The sequence below is a fragment of the Chiroxiphia lanceolata genome, chromosome Z (genome assembly GCF_009829145.1).
Source record: "Chiroxiphia lanceolata isolate bChiLan1 chromosome Z, bChiLan1.pri, whole genome shotgun sequence".
Lineage (NCBI taxonomy): Eukaryota > Metazoa > Chordata > Aves > Passeriformes > Pipridae > Chiroxiphia > Chiroxiphia lanceolata.
In genome coordinates this window covers 9,043,311-9,063,708 of record NC_045671.1, presented here as the reverse complement: position 1 = coordinate 9,063,708, position 20,398 = coordinate 9,043,311, and the positions used below count along the sequence as shown (strand labels likewise).

Here is a 20,398-nt window from a genome sequence, read left to right as displayed (position 1 = left end):
TACGCCTGATCTGTCACACTGTGCAGAAACCCTTCTCTGGTGGCAGCATTACTGCTAGTGCTGCCATCCCTCAGGGTTGTGACGGAAACTTTCTGCCTGCTGGCACTTTGCGAGCTCTGCTCTAGACTGTGCCAGGGAGCTCCTGTGTTTGTGCTTGCACTGGTTAGATTTCCTCCCTTCTCCCTGGGTTCAGATAGGACCAATGAAGCTGTGATTTATCCTCCAGACAGTCTGTTTCCAGCAGTTTCCGTTGCCTCTTCTCTTGCCTTGTGCTCTGTGCATTCTTAGAATGACTATATGCCCTCTTGTAATGACAGCCCTTCTGCTTCCTGGCTGTGTGGTTCCTGCTTCACCCCCAATGAGGCTGCAAATGTCTCCTTACCACTTCCCAGGAGATGAAGCAGGAGAGAGGAAGGCAGTAAAGGCCACTTAGGGGTTGGTTTGGGGTTTTTTTCTGGTCTAAATGGTGCAAGGACTCCTTTTGGCTCTGCCAGCCCCTGGGCATGGTGCTCTGCCCCAGCCAGCAGTGCCCAGGCCAAAACCTCTTGTCCGCTAGCCATGTGTCCCCTTGACTGGCTGGCAGTGCTGCTCTGGGAAGCCACATGGATCCCCACTGGGCAAGCATGGCCCCTTCAGGCACAGCTCTAGCTTTCTTCCTTGCGCCAGTGCTAAGCTGCCAGCCCTGCCAAGCTCCCCTTTCCAAGGGCTCTGCAGATCCTGCCCCATGACAGACACCTCCCTGGCTGGCAGAGCTGCCCTGCACCCATCCCACCTCATTTCTGGCTGGCACAGTACAGCTGAAACAGCAACAGTCCTTTTGCAGGCTGCAGGCATGTGGTACAGCTGCTGCATCGCCCAGACAGGGACCCTTCCTCACCCACCATCCTGCACTGTTGCCACCAGGCTGAGACCATGGTCTGTTAATCCTGGGTTCCCCCTGGATGTGCTAATAGGAATGGAACCAGCAGGTAAGCCAAGTCTCATGACCCTCTCTGTGTCATTCTGTGTCAGGATCTAGTGGCTTGGTGTCCCCAAGGAACAGAGTGTTTCTGTCCCAGTGCCTGGGACACACTCCTTCCCTGCAGGTGCTTTGGCACTGGGTGTTTCTTGGCTGTTGAAGCGTGGTGCCCTTCCCCAGGCAAAGGAATAGAGGAAAGCTGTGCCTGGCATAGCTCCAGATCCAGGTGCTGGGAGATCCTGGCACAAGCACAGGGCCCCTCCTGTCTTCTGAGCACTGAGGGGGCCTGGGAGCCTGGCAAGAGCAGGGCAGAGAGTGGGAGGAGCTCTGGCTGGGCTTCCCTCAAGAGGCAAAGCCCTTTAAGTCATATTTTAGAATCAGACCACCAGCACAGGCTAAAACACTGGCAAAATCAGCATTACTTGGGCTTGGGGGGGCCAAACCCTTGGCTTGGGCATGTGGAGTCCCATGTGCTGCATCCAGGGGATGGTACCTGTGCTGGACCTGGACCTGGCTCTGTCCCATCCGTGTGGCCAGAAGGGGGGCTCTGGCGATGCCTGGCTCAAGGGGAGGAAAAGGGAGAGATGATCAGGTGCTTTCTCCTTGTTGTCCCTGCTTGGAATGCAGGAGTCCCTGATCCTGGTGTTGTTGTCTTGCTCTGTGGGGAGGCGGTGGGCTCCCCAGTGGGTGCTGTCAGAGGCTGAGCCCTACCGGGAGCTGGCTGGAAGTGCCCTGGGAGGCAAAGCTAAACACAGCTAAGAGAACCTCCCCTGGACACGGTGACTTGCATCTTGAAGAGGGTGCAAAGCAATGCTGTGCTCCAGCTGCTCTCCATCCCAGGCTGATGGGCACTCCTCTAGGGGGATGTACAAGAAGATCCCAGGGTGTAATTGAAGACACTTTTGGGTGGGCTGAGGAATTCTGGCATTTTCCAACACGATACTTCAAGCAACAGTATCTGGGCTGGCAAAACATGGTGCAGCCCCCCTTGTGTTCTAGGTCTCTGCTGGGGTGGGTTTGTGGTGTCAGCATGTCAGCCTCTCCTGATGGATCCATTCTCCTGAAAGGCAGCTGCTGTTGGGGAGCAAGTGGCTGTGACTTCAGAGGGGTGTGGGAAGGAGAAAGAAAGGATTCAGGTGAAACTGTATTTGTTCTGGCAGGGACACACACACTTTCTCCCACTGCACCACGATGATTCTTACTGTTGGTTGCTGATTTGCTTCCCAGTGGTTGACTGTGCCACGCAAGTCATGGTAAAAGTCTCCCCCAGAGATGGAGGAGGGAAACAGCAACCTTCAAGGAAGGCAGAGCACAGCATGTTACCACCTCAGCATCCACCAGCAAATGAGGGCATTTACTTGCTTTCCTACATGCTTTGGTGCAGGCCTCATGTGGGGTGCAGGAGGAGCTGGTCTTTACAAAAAGCTTCTGTTGAGGTTTTGGACCCGAGGTTTATTATGCTGCAACATTGATTTGCCCAGCTGCAAGTGCTCCCTGGGTGCTGGTGTATTTTATCTCAGCAAGTCCTGTTCTGGCTGGTTGCTGGCACTGCCCTTCCCCACCACTGCTGGCAGTGGCTTTTGGGCTGTCCAAGTCTGAGGGACTAGCCCTGGCAGCCTGTAATTACAAATCTTATTGGAAACATAATGAAAGAACAGCCTGTTTCCTGGAGCAGGTGAGGTCAGGCAGTGAGCACAGCGAGTGACCTGCTGAAGCTGCCTTCCCACCTGCAAGATGGTGGGATGCAGAACTTGCCAGACCAGGGTGCCAGAAGGGGTTTGCACTTGAATGTTGGTGCCTCTGAACATCCATTTGAGGTTTTTCTTCATTTGCCTGGCTGTGCTGTTTCCAGCTTTCAGAGCAGTGCTTGCTGCTGACATGGGATGCCCAGATGGTGACTTCCCTCTGGGTGGCTGCTGCAGTGAGCCCCCATTTGAGGGATGCATGTGGAGGGAAGTGGGGAGGGCAGACACCTTTTCCTCCTTCATCTGGGCTGGCAAAGCCCATGAGCTGCCCTTCCACAGAGGTGCTGAGGGTGGAGGTGTCCAAGGGCTCCTGCCCACATGAGCTGCTGCCTGAGCTGACTCTCCTCTATGCCCTCTTTCAGGCATCAAAGCTGCAGTGCCAGTGGATTATGACTGCAGGGGAGCTGTGTTGCATCTGCAAATCTCAGCTGTGCATCAAGGGCGCATCTGAGCAGGTGAGTGCTGTGCACATGAAAGGGCTGTTGTCTTTGTGCTGGGGAAAGCTGGTGGGGGGTCATCATGGCTCAGGGCTGTCATGCTCCTTGTTTCTGCCTTTCCTGACTGTCATCTCTTATTGGAAGAAAACAATTCCAAGCTCTTCTCCTTATCTGTAGGGCCAGAAATGTCCTGTGCTGTGGGTGGAAGGGGGAGGAGGTGAACATGAGACCAGGAGCTAGCTGGAGGCCCAGAGGTTGCTGCAGTGTCTTGTAAAACAAGGCATGAAATGGTCGCCAGAAAGAAAGAGGAATCTGTTCATATGCAACAGGGTTTCATACAGGAAGGCATGCAAAAGGGATGTAAAATACAATCCAGGTATGAGAGTTCACAGCTTAGCTTTAAGTACTTGTGGTTTAAATGTCAGTCAGGGTGATAGCACTGCCTGAGATGGTTGAGATGTATGTGGCCTTTGGTTTGGGTGGTTGGGAAAGGCTGAGACTAAAAGCTGCCTTCCCTTGCTGTGTGACCCCGCAGAGGGGCAGTACCCTCCTGCCCTACTCCTGGAAAGCATCTGAACCACTGCAGCCCTGCATCTTCCACTTTCCATCCCCCCAGAGCCCCTGTGGACACTGAAGAGCTGGAGAGGACATTGCAGAGGCTCGGAGGCACACCGTGATGGTGGGAGCCATTCCACGGCAGCCACGGCGCTTCTGGGGGGTGCCTGACTGGCAGGTGTCTTCAGCTGGTTGTGCCAACGACCGCCTGCTGCGGGACAGGGAAGTTAACCCGGAGATAAGCAGGGTTCTGCTGCAGAGGGGTGAGTGCCAGGGGCAGCCAGGGCAGGCTGCACTGATGTGGGCTACACAGAGGGGCTGAGGTTGGCAGGGACATCTGGAGGGTGTCTGATCCAACCCTGCTGCTCAAGCAGGGCCACCTAGACCCATTGCCCAAGGTTGTATCCAGATGACTTCTGAATATCTCCAAGGATGAAGACTCCACTACCTCTCTAGGCAACTGTTTACAGTGCTCAGTCACCCTCAAAGTAACAAAAAAAATTGTGTTTCCTGATGTTCAGAGGGAACCTCTTATATATATATTTATATAGATAAGATCCCCTGAGCCTTCTCTTCTCCAAGCTGAACAGTCCCAGCTCTCCCAGCTTTCCTCAGAGGACAGATGCTCCAGTCCCTGAATTTTTTCTTGATGTCCCTTTGCTGCACTCTCAGGTGACTTCACCAGTGCTGAGCAGAGACAAAGGATCAGTTCCCTTGACCTGCTGGCAATGCTGTGCCTAGTGCAGCCCTGGACACTGGTTTTTCTTTGCTGCAAGGGCACGTTGCTGGCTCATGGTCAGCTTGGGGTCCACCAAGACCCCCAGGGCCTTTTCTGCTGAGCTGCTTTCCATCCAGTCAGTCCCCAGCATATCTTGATGCATTCTTTTTATCACTCCTTTTAAATAAAGTTCCTGGGCTCAACCACCCTGGCCTGCCACTTTCCCATCCCCATTGTGGCAGGGTCAAAATAATACCACATGCAGTCTTGCTCTCCAGATAGCCTTGATTCACCTGCAGAACCAATTTCCCTATTGCTCACTTGCCCCTAAGCCCTTGCTCCACAAGATCAGGCAGAGCTGCCAGGCATGGGCAGTTTGTCTTCAGCCTGCTGGTGACTTTTCCTGCATCTCCTCAGCTCTTGCAGCCATTTTAGTATTTATCATGCCAGAACTGAAAAACTCCTGGACAGGATTCTCACAGCTCTCAAGCTGGGCTGAACCAAAAGCGAGGTGCCATGCAGCATGGAGGAGGTCAGGCCCTTGGGGCTGGCAGGAGTGGGTGGATGGTGACCGTGGTACCACCCAGCTGCTGATTTAGGTGGTGGAGGTGCCTGGTCCAAGCTGGCAGAGGTAACGGGGATGCTAGGCCAGGTTCCTGTCCCTCCTGTGGGGCTGGCAGTGTAGGGCACCAGGTTGTCTTGGCCAGCACTGGGAGATCTTGTTGCTGTTGCCCAAAGGGGGGATTACAGGCCTGAGTCCCTCTGGGACTGGTCTGACCTGCCTGACTCCTGTGCTCCAGAGCAGCACAAGCACGTCAAGTCCCTGGCAGAGGGCAGGCCTCTTCCTCCCCACTTGTCCAGACTTGTCCCCAGTAGTCTCCTGCCTGGCTGGAGACTTCTTTCTTTGCCCAGGCTGGGAAGGAAGTGCTGAACCTGCAGGTGGGTGATGCCTCGGGGTTCCCCAGAAAGCAAAACCAGCCTAATTCCTCTTCCTGTCCCTGGAGCGGGAGGTTCAAGTGGGGCTGTGTGAGGAGCTGCCCATATCCCGGTAAGTTTCTTGCAGCCAGAAGTCTGGATGAGGGTGGAGATCCCAGGCTGATCTCCATCCTCCTACCCTTCTTTTTTCAGATGCTGTGCTGCAGACCGCTCCATAGTGGAGGGCTCAAACAGAGATCCTGAGCAAGGGGGGTCCAGCTTCCACCCCCTGCCCTTGCACTCTGACCTGTGGCACTTTACAGTCCCACTCCTGCTGCTGCATGGGCTGTTCTGACTCCGGCTCCGCTCGGAGTCCAGGCAAGTGAGGCTCCATGCGGCACATCCACACAGAGACGTCCCTGCCCCCGGAGCGCAGCACAGACCCCAGCCTGTCCCGGCCCAGTGGAGAGACGCCCTTGGAGCCCTCCTCGCAGCGCTGCACCCACCGCAGCATCCTCATGGGCTACAACGAGACAGAGATCAAGCGCCAGAAGGTTTACCAGGTCTCCATCTTCTCCCACCTCTCCAGCTCCTCTGAGAGCACGGAGCAGCGGGCGGGCAGCCAGCCAGCTGTCAAAAGAGGATACCCTGAGCAGCGAACTCTGGAGGGGGGGCGAGATCCCAAACGAACTCACTGGGGTGACAGGGGGGTGGAGAGCAAGCGCGATGGGGGCCCTGGGCAGCCTTCCCTGGACGATGACGATTCCTTTGAGGATGGTCTGCTGGTGGAGGAGTTATCCCTGTGTGGCTCTGCCCAGCACTTCTCCCACAGCGGGCTGCGTGTGGTGGAGCACCGCTGTGAGGGCAGCCCCAGCCACAGCCCCAAAGCCAGCAGAGAGGACAAGTCACAGTATGTCTCCTCGTCCTCCTCCTCCTCGTCCTCCTCCTCCTGGCCCCAGCACATTGCTTGCAGTACTTTGCACATGAGAGACAGTTGCTCTGTCTCATCGGGGGATCATCCCACAGACTATGGAGAAAATGGGGAGCCAGCAAGTGGCCACAATGTACTTCACCTTGAATTGCACAGTATTGCACAAACAACCCAGTTGGACTCTGGTGGGAAGAGAGAGAAGCCAGGCAGCAGCCCAGCTCACAGCAGCAGGGCTGGTGGAGAAGATGAAGGGTCAGTGGTGGGCAATGGGTGCAAGGAGCCCCCAGCTCTGCAGACAGCGCTCAGTCCTGAGCCTAGCAACCTGAGCTCCCAGGAGACAACACCCTGTGGGAGCAGCCACTTCAGCAGCAGCTGCCCAGCCAAAAGGAAGTTGCTGCCTGCTGGTGAGGTTGTGGCTGACTCCTGCTCTGAGGATGAGAACCTGTCCCCACCGGCAAGGAAGAAGAGGGTCCTGCCATGCCACCCCGTCCCCACAGCATGCCGCAGCACTGATGCCAAGGGGGCCCCTTTCTGGAATCACCTGCTTCCTGCTGCCAAGGTGAGCATTGCTCACGAGGGGAGGCGGGGAATGGCCTGGGGATACCCAGAGCTCAGGGCTGTCCTTGTGGGCAATGTAGTCCACTGTGCCCTGTCCTGTCCTAGTGCTGCAGCACTGGTGTGAGCAAGGCAGGAGCTGACAGCCAGCCCCAGGACACATGGTATGTTTCAACCAGCTCTTGACATCCTGTAGTCACTGGATTCTCTGCTTGCAACCAGCTTTCTGTCCTGGAGAGCCTTGGTTGGACAGGAGACAACATCCCCATGGCAGTGAGAGCTGGACACATGGCATGGGGCCACATGTGGTGTCTGATGGCTTCATATTAAGCTGGATATACCAGCAAGCTTGGGAAAAGCATCTGGCCTCTGCCTGCCTGATGAGCAGGAAGGCAGATGTGTGGGATGACTTGAACTCCTGACCATGATATCCATTAGAGCAAGGGTTTGGTGGCAGGGAGTGGGACTGGACATGCTCTGACCGAGGGGCCCAGTGTTGTGTGCACAGATGTCACTGGCTTTTCTGCAGCTTTTGGCATGTCCTCAGGGTGCCACAAGCTCTCAGGAATGGGACAGACCCCCAGTGTTTGCAACTACCCTGGCAGCTCAGGAGCTGCCTGCGATTCTTCCCTTCTTATCCTGCCCTTCTGACCAGCTCCCTGCCCTCTCCCTGTCCTGCCAGCTGAAGCTGCAGCAGGCTCACGCCATACCTGGCATGCTCTTCTCTTTACCCGGGGCATCCCATGGTTCAGAGATCCGCAGGAACTGATGGCAGAGGCACCCTGGCTTCTTGCTGCTTGGAGCTGGGACACACCATCCAAGGTGCACAGCTGCATTCCTGCATGCCTTTTTCATGACTGTCCCCCAGCCCAGCTGCCCCAGCACTGTCCTTGCAGAGTGAAGCCCTCCAGCAGCTTCCCTGGGTTTTCCCACCCGGTCATGCCAGCCAGCTCCATCATCCCTTTGTGTTGTGCTGCCCTTTGTGTGGCTTCCAGAAGGGAAAACCCCTGAAAAGGGGACGTCTTTAAAAGGAGGCTGCAGTGTGGCTCTGGCTTTAACCCCCTCACCTGTAGCTGTAGGATCCTGGCTGTGGGCAGGGGTGGGCATCGAGCCCCTTTGCCCAGTGACACTGCTGAGGACTTTGCATGAATCACCAGGGGACTGAACTTCTCCCAGGCTGGTCGGGGAGTTTCCTTGTACGTGTCACTGGTCCCTGGGAGGTTCAAGGGGGTGTTGGTTCATGGCTATGGCTGGGGGTGTCACTGGGGCTGGTCCTGAGACCTGCTTTGCAAGGTGGGAATTGTGTGCTGCACCCTCAGTTGGCTACCAACACCCTCATCCCCAGCTGAGTCACTCTGGGATTTGGGCAGCCCCACATCCCCACCAGACACCCCAGTCCTCATGCTGCCCTGCTGGCTACCCCTGCAGAGGCTTATGATGGCTCTTCACGGACAGGAGCCAGTTCCATCTGCTGGGGCCCTCGTGGGGCTGTGGGGCAGGGCAAGGGGTGCATGGTCTCTGATCGCTGCCCTAACACGGTTCTCATTTCGTGTCCCCTCCAGACTTCTGCAGATTGCACTGCAGTCGGGAGGAGGCTGAAGAGCGGGCTGCGCCTCAAATCGTGAGTGTCCTGGCAGCCCTGTGGGATGGACGTGGGGGCTCAGGGTGCCTGGCCACCCCTGCACCCTGCAGCCCCACGGGAGATTCACGTAGGGTTGAGTCCTCTGCCCTGCCCTGCCCTGCCACAGGCATCTCTCCTCCATAAGACCCCAGGCTGTGGGGCAGTGGGGCAGTTTCTTCAGCACCTGGGGAGAAGTAAAGTGGGTTCAACTCCCAGAAAAGAAAGGGATGGGAGATCTGGAGAGGGATCCACATTCCCAGGGACATGGACAGCCTAGGGCTGCATGCTCTCCAATCCAACACCAGTCTTCTCTCCTCTCTCCAAGGCGACATCTCCGGAGCAGTCTCCGGAGGGGCACCAGGTCTCCCACAGCACCCTGGGCCACCACCACTGTCAGTCATGCTCTGCTGGGCAACTTTGAGGTAACAGAGCCCACCTGACAGGGGGAGGTGGGTCCTGGGGACTCCTGGCTGGACTGGCGATGGGTGTGAGAGGCTGAACCTGATGGGAACCTGGCTGAGGGGCTGGGCTGATGGAAGCCTGGATTTGGGGCTGGGCTCATTGTCCCCAAAGGGCATGGCATGCAGTGGCCAGCACGCAGCCACCAGCCACCAGCAGGATGGCTCAGCCAGATCCTTGGGGAAGGCAAAAAAACTGGATCCTGCTGAGGTGGCTGCTATGAGGCTTAACCAAGGCACTCTTGCTGCTTCACTGTGTTAGATGGCTGGTTTTATCCCAGTTCAGGGTGGGTCTCTGTCAGAGCCAGGGCCCCTCATGGGTGGTCTTTGGATATGTGAGGGCAAGTCAGATAGGTGCGTGGAGTGGAGGTGGGGGTGATCTCACCTGGAGCTTTGAGGCGGGGGGAAAGACTGGTGTTTGAAACTCCCTAAAGCTTCCCTCCCCTCTCAGGAGTCCATCCTGAAAGGGCGCTTTGCCCCGTCGGGGAGGATCGAGGGTTTCACGGCCGAGATTGGTGCCAGCGGCTCCTACTGCCCCCAGCACGTCACCCTGCCCGTTGACGTCACCTACTTCGACATCTCTGAACACAGCGTGCCCTCGCCTTTCCTGGTGCGTGGATGAGGGAGGGCTGGCACTGTGGGTGGGGGAGGGTGAGTGGGACTGTACCCTGGCACCCGGGGCACCCTGGGCACCCCTGTGGAGAGTGTGGAGAGTGTGGCTCAAGCAACCACCTACCCGTGCAGATGACTGGCTGTGCCAGGAGCAGTCTTGAACCCAAAAAGCAAAGAGGGAAATAAAGAGGGCACATGCACAGACAGGTCGCTGCCCCAATGCCTCGTGGTTGTGGCTTCACTATCACCTCCTCTCTGTTGCTGCTTGCTCATTCCCTGGTTGGGAGAGGAACTGAGCTGAGCGTCTTCATGCTGACTTGTGCCAGGTGTTTCCAGCAAAGGGGGGGGGTCTCAGCCCCGTGGTGGGTCCCAGCTGGGCTCTCCCTGGGCTTTCTCCCTCTCTCACATGCTGTTTCTTTTGCTCTAGGGAGTGATTGACTTGGAGGCCTTGGGAAAGAAGGGTTACAGTGTCCCCAAAGCTGGAACCATCCAAGTGGTGAGTCATTCTCTGGCCTCCAGTAGCACCTTGGGGACAGGGCTGGGTGGGCTCTGGTTGTCCCCCATTGGGCTGGGTATGCACCATTATGTTGTTAGGCAAGGCAGCAGGCAAAAAGCTTGCGCAGAGGGGGTACATGGCCACCAACACAGCACAGCAGAGTGGAGCATGAGGTCCTGGGGGTAGAAGGTGGTGGGAGATGCAGGGAAGGAAAAGGCTGGTGAGTAGGGACGGGGTTTTGGCAAAAGAGTGTGTACATGCAGTGGGGATGGGATGGGATGGGATGTGTGGAGGTGGGTGGAAAGGACTGACCTGTGACCCCCAGGCTAAACCCTCTGGGGCTGGTGTGGGGCTTTCTGGATCCTTGGGTTGGCTGCTTCCTCTCCCAGATGCCCCATGCCTTCCATACAGATCCATTTGTGTGCCCTTCTCAGTCTCACTCCCTACCCCTCTGCCCCCAGACCTTATTTAACCCCAACAAGACTGTGGTGAAGATGTTCTTGGTGACATACGACTTCCAGGACATGCCAGCCAACCACATGACCTTCCTACGCCATCGCATCTTCCTGGTGCCCGTGGGAGAGGAGGAGGGGGCCACCGTGGCCTCCAGTGACCCACTGGGCACCAGCCCACCCCGCAGGGTCCTCTGCTACCTGATGCATCTGAGGTAAAGCACCTGCCCCAGGGTCACCCCTGGGCTCCTCTCCAATGTGTCCCAAGCCTGCTGGACAGGAGGAAAGGTGGCAGCCTGACCCTGTCACCCTGGGGAGGAGCAGGGACCACCTGCTCCTCCAGGATGGTTGCAGTTGCCACCCTGCCCAACGGCAGCTGTCTCTGTCCCTCCTGAAGGCAACCAGAGTGTGGCCACCTTGACCAGGGGCCAGAATAGTCAAGGGGGTTGTGATGCGCAGTGAGGCTGCCCTACCCTTGCCTAGGAGCCTGAGGTCCCTCAGCCCTGCTCTTGTCTCTGTGCAGGTTTCACAGCTCCAAGTCGGGGAAGATCTACCTTCACGACGACATCCGGCTGCTTTTCTCCCGCAAGTCGATTGAGGTGGATTCGGGGATCCCCTACGAACTGAAATCCTTCACAGAGATGCCCAGGAACCCCTGCTACTCGCCCCGGGCCTGACTTTCCTCACCCCCCAGGGCTGCTGGGAAGCCTCAAGCCCAGCACTCTGGGGAGAGATGAGTAACAGGCCAGCAAGCAAACACTGCTTTGAAACATCGCCCATCCTCCTGACCAGCACGGACACCACGCCCTGCAGCAGGGCTGGGATTACCCAGGGGGCTTCACCCAGAGGGGCAGGGGCTGGCACCGCAGGGTGCACCGCAGCCCAAGCCTTCTCCTGGTGCTGCTCCCAGCTTGGAGACTTGTCTGTGGCTGAGGTGGGTGGGAAGTGAAGAGTTAGGCCCGGGCTCTGGGTAAGACTACCCACATTGGCCCTGGGGGTGGGAGCAGAAAGGGTGGAAGGGTTTGTATTTATTAGTATTTATTGTTGCTGGGAGCGCAGGAGAGGCTCGTGCATAGGACCTGAAGTGCTGTACTTGTTCTTCCCCCTGACCCTACCAGCACAGGGTCCCCCTTTTGGGGCAGGTCTGTGGGGACTGGGAGGGTCACTGGGGAAGGCAGAATGACCCACCTCTTGGCCTGGGTGCAGCTCCCAGGCCAGGGCTGTGTTAAAAGACTGGGAGAGGCTGGGCCTTGCTGGGCACCAGCTCTGCGGGGCCAGCCCCACTCCAAGCAATCCTGACTCCTTTAGGGCAAGGCAGACCCCATGGGGTCAGTGGCAGTCAGGGAAGTGGCCATTGCCCTGGTTCCTAAGGCTCAGAGACACGGCTGTCACGTGGATGGGGATCTGGGGCTCTTTGCAGAAGCATTGGGGATAGCCCTCTCTGGGCAAGAGCCTCCAGAGCACGTGTGCCGCAGATCTGAGAAGATTGCCAAAAACAAGGAGCCTTGCACCATTTGCAGGTGTGGGGTGAATCCCAACCAGGAGGCAGCTTTTGGCAGGGGTGTGCCGGCAGCACCATCAGGGGCTGGAGGATGGGCAGGAGCTCAGTCCCTGAGGAGAGAGGAAGCAACAGGGACATCAAACTCTGGGCCCTCAGAAGAGGGTCTGGGGGTGACCCCAGAGCAGCACTGGGAGTGCTCCCCCGTAGGAGCACTCTGGGGAGCTGCAGGCCAAGCCCAGGGAGGTGAGGGGGGCAGGGGTGAGAGGGTGAAACAAGCTGGAACATACCTCGTCTGTATCACCCCTCTTCCTGAGGTCTCTGCAAGGCTCACCAAGCCCCAGACACGTCCCCCCACCGGCTACCTCGGGCCCCCCTGGATTCCCGTTGCTTCCCACGGATCCCGGGCCAGGGCGTGGGGATGGGCCGGGACAGGGGGAGGCCTGGGAGGAGGTCCTGCTCTCCCCTGCCCGAGGGCAGCCGAGGGGACTCCGGCCCTGCTGGGCTGGAAGGAGGGTGGGGGCCTGAACCCCCTCACACACGCAGCGGGGGCTGAACCTCCCTCCCTCTGGGGGCTGCACCTCCCTCCCCCTGGGGGCTGCTCGCCCCACACCCGGGGCCCTGAACCCACCAAACACCCGGGGCCTGAACCCTCCACACCAAGGGACTGAGCCCCCCAAACACCAGGGGACTGAACCCCCAAACACCGGGGGCCGCTTCCCCCCCGCCCTGGGCACCGGGGGCCGCCATGACTCCGGGGTCTCTCTCGCCCTCACGTCATCGGGGCTGCCCCTTTCGCCGCGGGGTCGCGAAGGCCGTGCCGGTACTTTTTCGTGTTCGTTTCTATTTTAATAAACGCCCGTTTGGAGCCCGAGAACAAGCCCGGTGCTGCCGCTGCTAAGAGAGTGGTTCGGGGGGGCGGGGGGGAAGGCGGAACTGCGGGCGGGCGGAACGGGAGAGCGCGGGCGGCGGGGCCGGTCGGGGCAGCGCACCCGGAAGCGGCGCGGCGCGGAGGCCTGGCGGGGGTGCGGGAGCGGCGGCGGCGCCGAGCGGGGCGGGAGGAGTCGAGCGGGAGATGCTGTCGCGGGCGGGGCTGCGGGCCCGGGCCGGCCTCGGGCTGCTGCAGGTGCGGGGAGTGGCAGGAGAAGGGGGGGATCACGGAGGTGCCCACGTGGGGAGTGCCCGGGTGCTGGAGGGGCCGAGGGCGGGGGGACGTGTGGGGAGGTTTGAGTTGGGGGCGCCGGGCTGAAGAGTCAGGGGGGTGTTGAGGGCCTGAGGAGTTGAGGGGGGGGATCTGGGCGGGGATAGGGGTGCGAGGGCAAGGGGCGTGCACGAGATAGACGGGTGTGGGGGGGTAAAGAGGCGGGGGGTCAATGGGGGGTGTTGCGAGTCCCGTGAAGTGCTGAGGGCGTGGGGGGTCTGTGGGGGTAGCTGGGCAGGGATGAGGGAAGGGGAGAGTTCAGGGGGGGTCGCAGAAGACAGGAGATATTGAAGGGGGCTCAGTGGGGTGCTGTTGGGGGCTCGGGGAAGTGCTGGGGGGGTGGGAGCATCTGCGGAGGAGGTGAGCAGGGATGGGGGTGAGGGGCGAGGGGTGCAGAGGAGGGTTAGGGGAGTATTGGGGGTCGGGTGGTGCTGGAGAGCTGGACAGGGATATAGGGTAAGGAGATGAGGGGAGTGGTGCAGAGGGCAAATGGGTGTAGGGGGACTGAGGAGTTGGGGTGTCAGTGGGTGGTGTTGGGGGTTTGGGGGAGAGCTGGACAGGGGAAGGGGTGTGGGGAAGGGGGTGCAGAGGACAAGCGGGTACAGGAGGACTGAGGGGAGTGGGTCAGTGGAGGGTGTTGGGGGTCTGGGAAGTGCTTGGGTGGTGATGGGGTGCTTAGCAGGGATAGGGGAAGGGGGTGCAGGAAGGGATGCAGAGGACAGATGGGTGTGGGGGGACTGGGACGGCATCAGTGGGGTGGTATTGGGGGTCCAGGGAAGTGCTGGGAACATGGGGGCTTGGGAGGGAGCAGCTGGGCAGGGATGGGGGTATGAGGTTTCAGAGAGGTGCAAAGGATAAATAGATACGGGAGGTTGGAGGGGTCAGCGAGGGGCTTGGGGGTCTGGGAAAGTGCTGGGGGAGGGGGGAACTGGGCAGGGATGGGGGTACAGAGCGTGTGTGGGGTTTAGTGGGCGTGACCGGGCATGGGGAGTGGTGAGGGAGGGCTGAGATGTTGTGGGAGAAATGGACGTGTGGGGCTGTGGAGGTCTGGGAGCCAGTTTAGGATGGGGGGGGGGCGGTTAGAGAGAAGGTTGGGGGGAGGTGTGGGAGGGAGTGAGGGGAGAGCTGTGGGAGTGAGGGGCTGTGGGTGCCCAGGGAATCCCCAGGGAAAACTTGGAGGGAGCCCAGGAAGCAGCCAGAGCTGGGGAGGTACAGGTTATTGAAGAGAGGTGGCCTGAGACTGAGGTGACGGAGAGGGCTGGGGGGAACAGGCCTCACCAGGTTATAGGGTTGAGTGGGGCAGAAGAGACCCACACACACCCCTTCCTTGCCCCACACATACCTTCCTTACCCTTATGGTGGCAGGGAGCTTTGCTGCCTGTTCCGGGGGGAATGTGAGAGGAGAGGAGATGTGCAGGAAGCTCTAGCGTGGGAGTGAGCTGCCCTGCGCTGTGCAGAAGGCTGTCTCTAGGGCCCTGAGCCTCATCCTTGTGGGAACAGCCTGTGTCCCCTTAGAGAATGGGCTTGTTTGGGGCATCAGAGCTCCTTCCTGCCCTGGCGTCCTGGCCACGATCCTGGATTGGGGAGCAGGTGTGGTGCTGGTCTCAATCCTGTTCCTTCTCTGTTCCCCAGCACTCCCAGCAGCTGAAGGCTGCGGCACGGCTGGCCCCGGCTCCGTGCCGCTGGAACTCCGGGCTGCCCGTCAACATTGGGGTGCTCTTCGTGCCCCAGCAGGAGGCCTGGGTGGTGGAGAGGATGGGCAAGTTCCACCGAATCCTCGAGCCTGTAAGGAGCAGCTTTTCTCCCCTTCTGGATTCAGCAGGTTCCTAAAGCTGTAGCGAAGCGTGTCCTTTGCGTGAGGATCCGAGGGGTGGTGGGCTCATTCTCCCAGACTGAAATCCTCTTGGCTGCCTGTGGACTGATTTCCCTTGGTGGGGTGTTAAAAGCACTCAGAAACTGAAATTCCCTCTGTGTGTGAAGTGTGCTTGCTCTGCCTCCAGCATCTGTAGTGTGTGACATGGTCTTTGCACAATTCTCTCTAGTTTGACTGTCACCTGTCTAATCCTGCCCTCTTCTCAGGGCTTGAACTTCCTCATCCCTCTCCTGGATCGGATTCGTTACGTGCAGAGTCTCAAAGAAATCGTCATTAATGTCCCAGAGCAGTCAGCTGTCACACTGGGTGAGGAACAGCTTCCATGTCCTGCCCCTTCCCTTCTGCTGCATCTGGGGTGAGCAAGGAACAGTGTGGGAAGGAGTGGAATTGTCTCAGGCTCGTGCACTCAGCCCCATTCCTTGGCACTCAGACTTGGCCATAAAATCACAGGATCACAGGATGATTTGGGTTGCAAAGGACCTTGGGTTGTAAAGATCACCTTGTTCCAACCCCCCTGCCATGGGCAGGAACACCTTCCACTAGACCAGATTGCTCAGGGCCCTGTCCAACCTGGCCTTGAAGACTGCCAGGGAAAGGGCATCCACAGCTTCTCTGGGCAACCTCTGTGATGCCTCACCACCCTCACAGTAAAGAATTTTTTCCTAATATGTAATCTAAACTCCCCTCCATCAGCTTAAGGCTATTCCCCCTTGTCCTTCCACTCCATAGCCATGTGAAAACTCCCTCTTCAGCTCTCTTGTGTCCCCTTTAGGTGCTGGAAGGCTGCTGCTGTAAGTAGGGGGCACCCCAGGAGGTCCTGCAGCTACCCCTTGCTGGGTTGGATGCACCTGACCAGGAATACATTTTTCAGGTGTCTTCTTTTACTGAACCACAAAAAAACCCTAAAACACCTCTGTAAAAGAGGTTTTGGATCAGGTTATTGAATCTAATGTTAATGGACAGAGGTTACATTTCTAGCTTTCGGTGTTTTGTTTAATTTTTTTCCCCCTTAAATCTTTATTTACAAGAACTACAGTGTGAAATGTTTCTACCTGGAAACCTGAGACTTGTTTTGTATTAAAATATCGTAGTGTTTTTCTAGGGAACGTTAAGGTAATTTTTACAAAGTCTTTAGATGAGGAGATCGATTTCAGTCAATCCTTCTTCTGTGCCGTGCTGCTATGCCAGGAAGGAAAGGGACAAACCTGCCCAGCTCTGTTGAGGAAGAGGGGGTTGTCCGTGTTTTTTCTTTGCTGCTTCAGTAAACAGGAACTGTTGTTCTCTCCTGGCAGATAACGTCACTCTGCAGATCGACGGCGTGCTCTACCTGCGGGTTATGGACCCCTACAAGGTACCATCCCTGCCCTTCAGACACCTCTCTCCTGGTTCTGCCTGCTCCCCAAAATGTGTGCTTCAGCCTCTGTGTACTGCCGGGTGGATGGGTTTGGCACCTTGACCCCTCCCAAGGCTTCAGACTCCATGTTCCTGGCAGGGGTGTTTTTGTCTTGGCACTGTGTTTGTCTCTCCTGCCTTGTTCAGGGTCCCTCTTGGCACCCCTATCCACTCTATTTTGTGCTTCTGCTCTCCAGGCCAGCTATGGGGTGGAAGATCCTGAGTATGCAGTGACCCAGCTGGCCCAGACCACCATGAGATCTGAACTTGGCAAACTCTCCCTCGACAGAGTCTTCCGGGTGAGCTGGGGAGGTGGATCATGGAGCTCCCAGCGTCTCTGGAAACCATGGGGCAGCCTGCATGCCAGGCTGATACACTTAATAGCAAAATGCCCAGTGCCCTTTGCTGAGAGGGCTTCTGTTTCAGTTGACCTATTGGTGAATCTGCAGAGATGGGTCTTGTTTCCATTGTTTTTTTAACAGGAGCTATTTTTTGCCCTGCCCTGGGTTGTTTGGAAGAGGTGATGGGTGGGACGTGCCCAGACCCAGCTGGTCCACCTGTGTTTCTCTTAAACCAGTGACTCATTGCTCAGACCCAGTGATGCATGGTTCATGGGGCACCCTAGTCCTTGTGCTGCGTTTGCTGGGCAAAAAACAGAGGTGTTGGCATTCCTGTTGTATCCGGATGTACACTGGATGTTTGTATCCCAGCAGTTTCAGCTGCGGGCCCTGCTCTCCCTAGGAGATGGTGACCCGTTCAAGAGCTGCAGGAAACACCTGACCCTGCCTGATGCCTTTGGAGATGGTTTTTTTCTGGCGTATCTTGGCCCATAGTAGAGGGTGTCTGTTTCCCTCCTGACACCTGTCTCATGCTAAGAACCTCTTCTTTGCTCTCTGTCATTTCCTTTGTGCCTCCCAGGAGCGAGAGTCCCTCAATGCCAGCATTGTGGATGCCATCAACCAAGCTTCAGACTGCTGGGGCATCCGGTGCCTGCGCTACGAGATCAAGGACATCCATGTGCCTCCACGTGTGAAGGAATCCATGCAGATGCAGGTGTGGCTCTCTGGGAGGGAGGTCTGGAACAGGAGGGAAGTCTCCTCTTCCACGCAGCATCATTGTTACCTGTCCGCAGCTGGCATCACAGGCCCTTCCTGTGGTGAGAGGCACTTTGGTTGCAGACATACAGCTACTGGACTGAATAAATAATTCCTGTCCTAATTTTGGCAGTAGTGGCCCCTGCCTGGTACACCCAATCCTTGCCAGCTCCCTGTAAAATCTCTACTGGGCTCTATAGGGAAGCAAATCCCAGAGCTGAAGGTCTCCTCTTGAGAAAAGCTGGGCACCAGATCTTCAGGCTGGAAGGGGAGGAGGGGGAAGCAGCTGTCCAGTTAGGTGTGGATGGGGCTGGGAAGGGTTGTGGGGCCTGAGGAGCAGAAGTAGCCCTCAGCAGGACCATGTGGTGTTCTGTAGCTGCATTTGTATGCTTTGCTGAGCCATGCCAGCCCCAGCAGAACACAGGAGTGTGTCCTTGCCCCAGTGCTGTCATGGCAGGCTGGTGTCTGACCTGTGTTTGCAGGTGGAGGCAGAGCGACGGAAGCGAGCGACGGTGCTGGAGTCGGAGGGGACGCGGGAATCTGCCATCAACGTGGCTGAGGGCCAGAAGCAGGCCCAGATCCTGGCGTCAGAAGCTGAGAAGGCTGAACAAATCAACAAAGCTGCTGGTAATGCCTTAGAGTAGAACGTATAGGGATCTGTAGCCATCTGGACCGAGGGGTGATGCTGCTGAGGAGAGACCACATCACTGTGGGCAAGGTGTCCTCAGCCACGCTGGTCCTTCCCTGCTGGGGCCTTTGTGCTGAGCTCCAGCTCATGCTGCTGCCCTGCCACAGCCTTGGGCAGCTGGAGGTGTGTGGCAATGCTGCTGTTGGGGAAGAGAAAACTATGCATGCATGAACTTGTCTGGATTCACTCCTTGAAATTTCCTGGATTTGCTCTTGGCAAGCGCTTTGTGGCGTTTCTGACATGTGCTCTGCTGTGGTTCCTTGCAGGAGAAGCCAATGCCATGCTGGTCAAGGCCAGGGCCAAGGCGGAGGCAATTCAGCTCCTGGCAGCTGCTCTGTCACAGCAGGTGAGTGACAGCTCCTTGGGGCAGCCACTGTCTTGCTGCTGGCACTGGGGGAGTTGACACGTGGCTGGGGTGGCACCTGACTTCCTCTTGGACACTTGCTGGCATTTTCAGCAGCAGGGAATGAGGATCTTTGCTATCCCTGCTGGGGTGGGCTGGGGATGTGGGCACGGATGAGCTCATGGTGGTACGTGACTTGTCCCTCTCTCCCCAGCACGGCAGTGCTGCTGCCTCCCTGTCTGTGGCAGAGCAGTATGTGAACGCCTTCTCCAAGATTGCCAAAGACTCCAACACCGTCCTGCTGCCCGCCAACACCGGCGACGTCACCAACATGGTGGCACAGGTCAGTGTGGTCACTCGTGTCCTGGGCTGATCCAAAGCAGGGTGGGCAGCAGGTGAGGGAGGGGATTCTGCCCCTCTGCTCTGCTCTGGTGAGACCCACTTGGAGCACTGCATCCAGCTCTGGGATCCCCAGCACAGGAAGGACATGGACCTGTTGGAGTGAGTCCAGAGGAGACCGCCAAGATGCTTAGAGGGGTGGAGCACCTCTTCTATGAGGGAAGGCTGAGTGAACTGGAATCGTTCAGCCTGGAGAAGCAAGGCTCCAGAAAGAGCCTTCCAGTACCTAAAGGGGGCTTACAGTAAGGCTGGAGAGAGACTTGTACAAAGGCATCTGGGGACAGGACAAGGGGGAATGGCTTCAAACTGAAAGAGGGTAGGTTTAGATTAAATATTAAGAAGTTATTTACTAGGAGTGTGATGAGGCACTGGCACAAGTTGCTTAGGAAAACTGTGGTTGTCCCATCCCTGGGAGTGTTCAAGGCCAGGTTGGATGGGGCTTTGAGCAGCCTGGTCTAGTGAAAGGTGTCCCTGCCCAACCCCCAGAGGGGTTGGAACAAGACAATCTTTAAGGTCTTTTCCGAGGTAAACCCTTCTGTGATTCTTGCCCCAAGGAGGTGAAGGTGGCAGCGTGCTGGGGCCTGACCCTCTCCTCTCCACCCCTCCTCATGACTCTCTCATTCTCTCCAGGCCCTGGGGATATACACCACACTGACCAAGCCACAAGCTGTGAAGAGCCAGGACGAGATGCTCCCAGCCCACGAGGAGCCCCAACCTGCCTCCACGGAGATGCTGAAGGCAGAGCAGGGACGCTCCAGCTAACGGGGCTGGAAGGATCCTGCTCCCTGTCATGAGGTCTGCTCCGCAACTGGCAGGTCTGTCCTGCCGCGGTCAGATGCTCTTCTTCCCTTAGTCCCTATTTTGTATCTGGATTTAAATCATGTAATAAATGGTACCGGTGCTGCTGCAGCACGTTCCTTTGTGCTTGGGGGCCTGACCCTACCGTCCGATGCCAAAGGGGAACCATCCATCCTCGAGAGGCTCCTGCCAGGAGCTCCCATGGACACACAGCGATCCACAAGAGGAAAAAATTAGAAATTACGAAGAAATTCTTTACTTTGAGGGTGCTGAGGCACTGGCAGAGGTTGCCCAGCTTGGGTGCCCCATCCCTGGAAGTGTTCAAGGCCAGGGTGGATGGGGCTTTTGAGTGGTTTAGAGGGAGGTGTCTGTGCCCACGGCAAGGCGGTTTGGAACAAGGTGATCTTTAAGGTCCTTTGCAACCCAAACCATTCTATGACTGTGAACTTCGAGTCCCTGCTCATGGGAAGGATGCCGCTCACGGCGGGGGAGGGGGAGAAGTTTCTCTGGGAATGTCAGCTCCTGTCACTGTCCCCTCCTCTGTTGTCTCGCAGAAGCTCCCCCTACAATGCATGACAGTGCGTTCTCTGTAGAGGGCTCCTCACAGCGCGCACCACAGGGCGGGGAAAGCCTCTGCCGATTAATTAATTAATTCAATA

General features: G+C 57.5%; 2 protein-coding genes across 6 annotated transcripts in view; both read left to right on the top strand.

The window, feature by feature from the left end:
* FAM214B (family with sequence similarity 214 member B) overlaps nt 1-12,824 on the top strand; it is a 38,675-nt gene extending 25,851 nt beyond the window's left edge. For 3 of the 5 annotated variants that reach the window (XM_032676364.1, XM_032676365.1, XM_032676368.1), the window contains 9 exons: nt 3,066-3,158; nt 3,757-3,958; nt 5,542-6,818; nt 8,377-8,435; nt 8,761-8,857; nt 9,345-9,503; nt 9,933-10,001; nt 10,463-10,668; nt 10,977-12,824. In XM_032676364.1, the coding sequence (XP_032532255.1) occupies nt 5,721-6,818; nt 8,377-8,435; nt 8,761-8,857; nt 9,345-9,503; nt 9,933-10,001; nt 10,463-10,668; nt 10,977-11,130 (1,842 nt within the window). In that variant the 5' untranslated portion in view covers nt 3,066-3,158; nt 3,757-3,958; nt 5,542-5,720 and the 3' untranslated portion in view covers nt 11,131-12,824. Of the gene's footprint in view, nt 1-812; nt 969-3,065; nt 3,159-3,756; nt 3,959-5,541; nt 6,819-8,376; nt 8,436-8,760; nt 8,858-9,344; nt 9,504-9,932; nt 10,002-10,462; nt 10,669-10,976 lie in introns of all 5 variants that reach the window. The other 2 variants (XM_032676366.1, XM_032676367.1) reach the window with 2 other exon arrangements.
* A 156-nt stretch (nt 12,825-12,980) lies between these two features.
* Nucleotides 12,981-19,850, top strand: STOML2 (stomatin like 2). The gene is made up of 10 exons (XM_032676369.1): nt 12,981-13,077; nt 14,785-14,937; nt 15,232-15,331; nt 16,318-16,376; nt 16,615-16,716; nt 17,336-17,470; nt 17,994-18,138; nt 18,466-18,545; nt 18,757-18,885; nt 19,572-19,850. The coding sequence occupies exons 1-10, from the start codon at nt 13,027-13,029 to the stop codon at nt 19,701-19,703; spliced, it is 1,086 nt and encodes a 361-aa protein (XP_032532260.1). The 5' UTR covers nt 12,981-13,026; the 3' UTR covers nt 19,704-19,850.
* The last annotated feature ends 548 nt before the right edge of the window (nt 19,851-20,398 follow it).

Excerpts from the sequence above, each read along its gene's own strand:
- STOML2 (XM_032676369.1), top strand. The coding sequence starts at position 13,027 with ATGCTGTCGCGGGCGGGGCTGCGGGCCCGGGCCGGCCTCGGGCTGCTG. Across the intron at positions 15,332-16,317 it reads GCAGTCAGCTGTCACACTGG|ATAACGTCACTCTGCAGATC; the intron begins GTGAGGAACAGC and ends CTCTCCTGGCAG. Across the intron at positions 18,139-18,465 it reads ACAAATCAACAAAGCTGCTG|GAGAAGCCAATGCCATGCTG; the intron begins GTAATGCCTTAG and ends GGTTCCTTGCAG.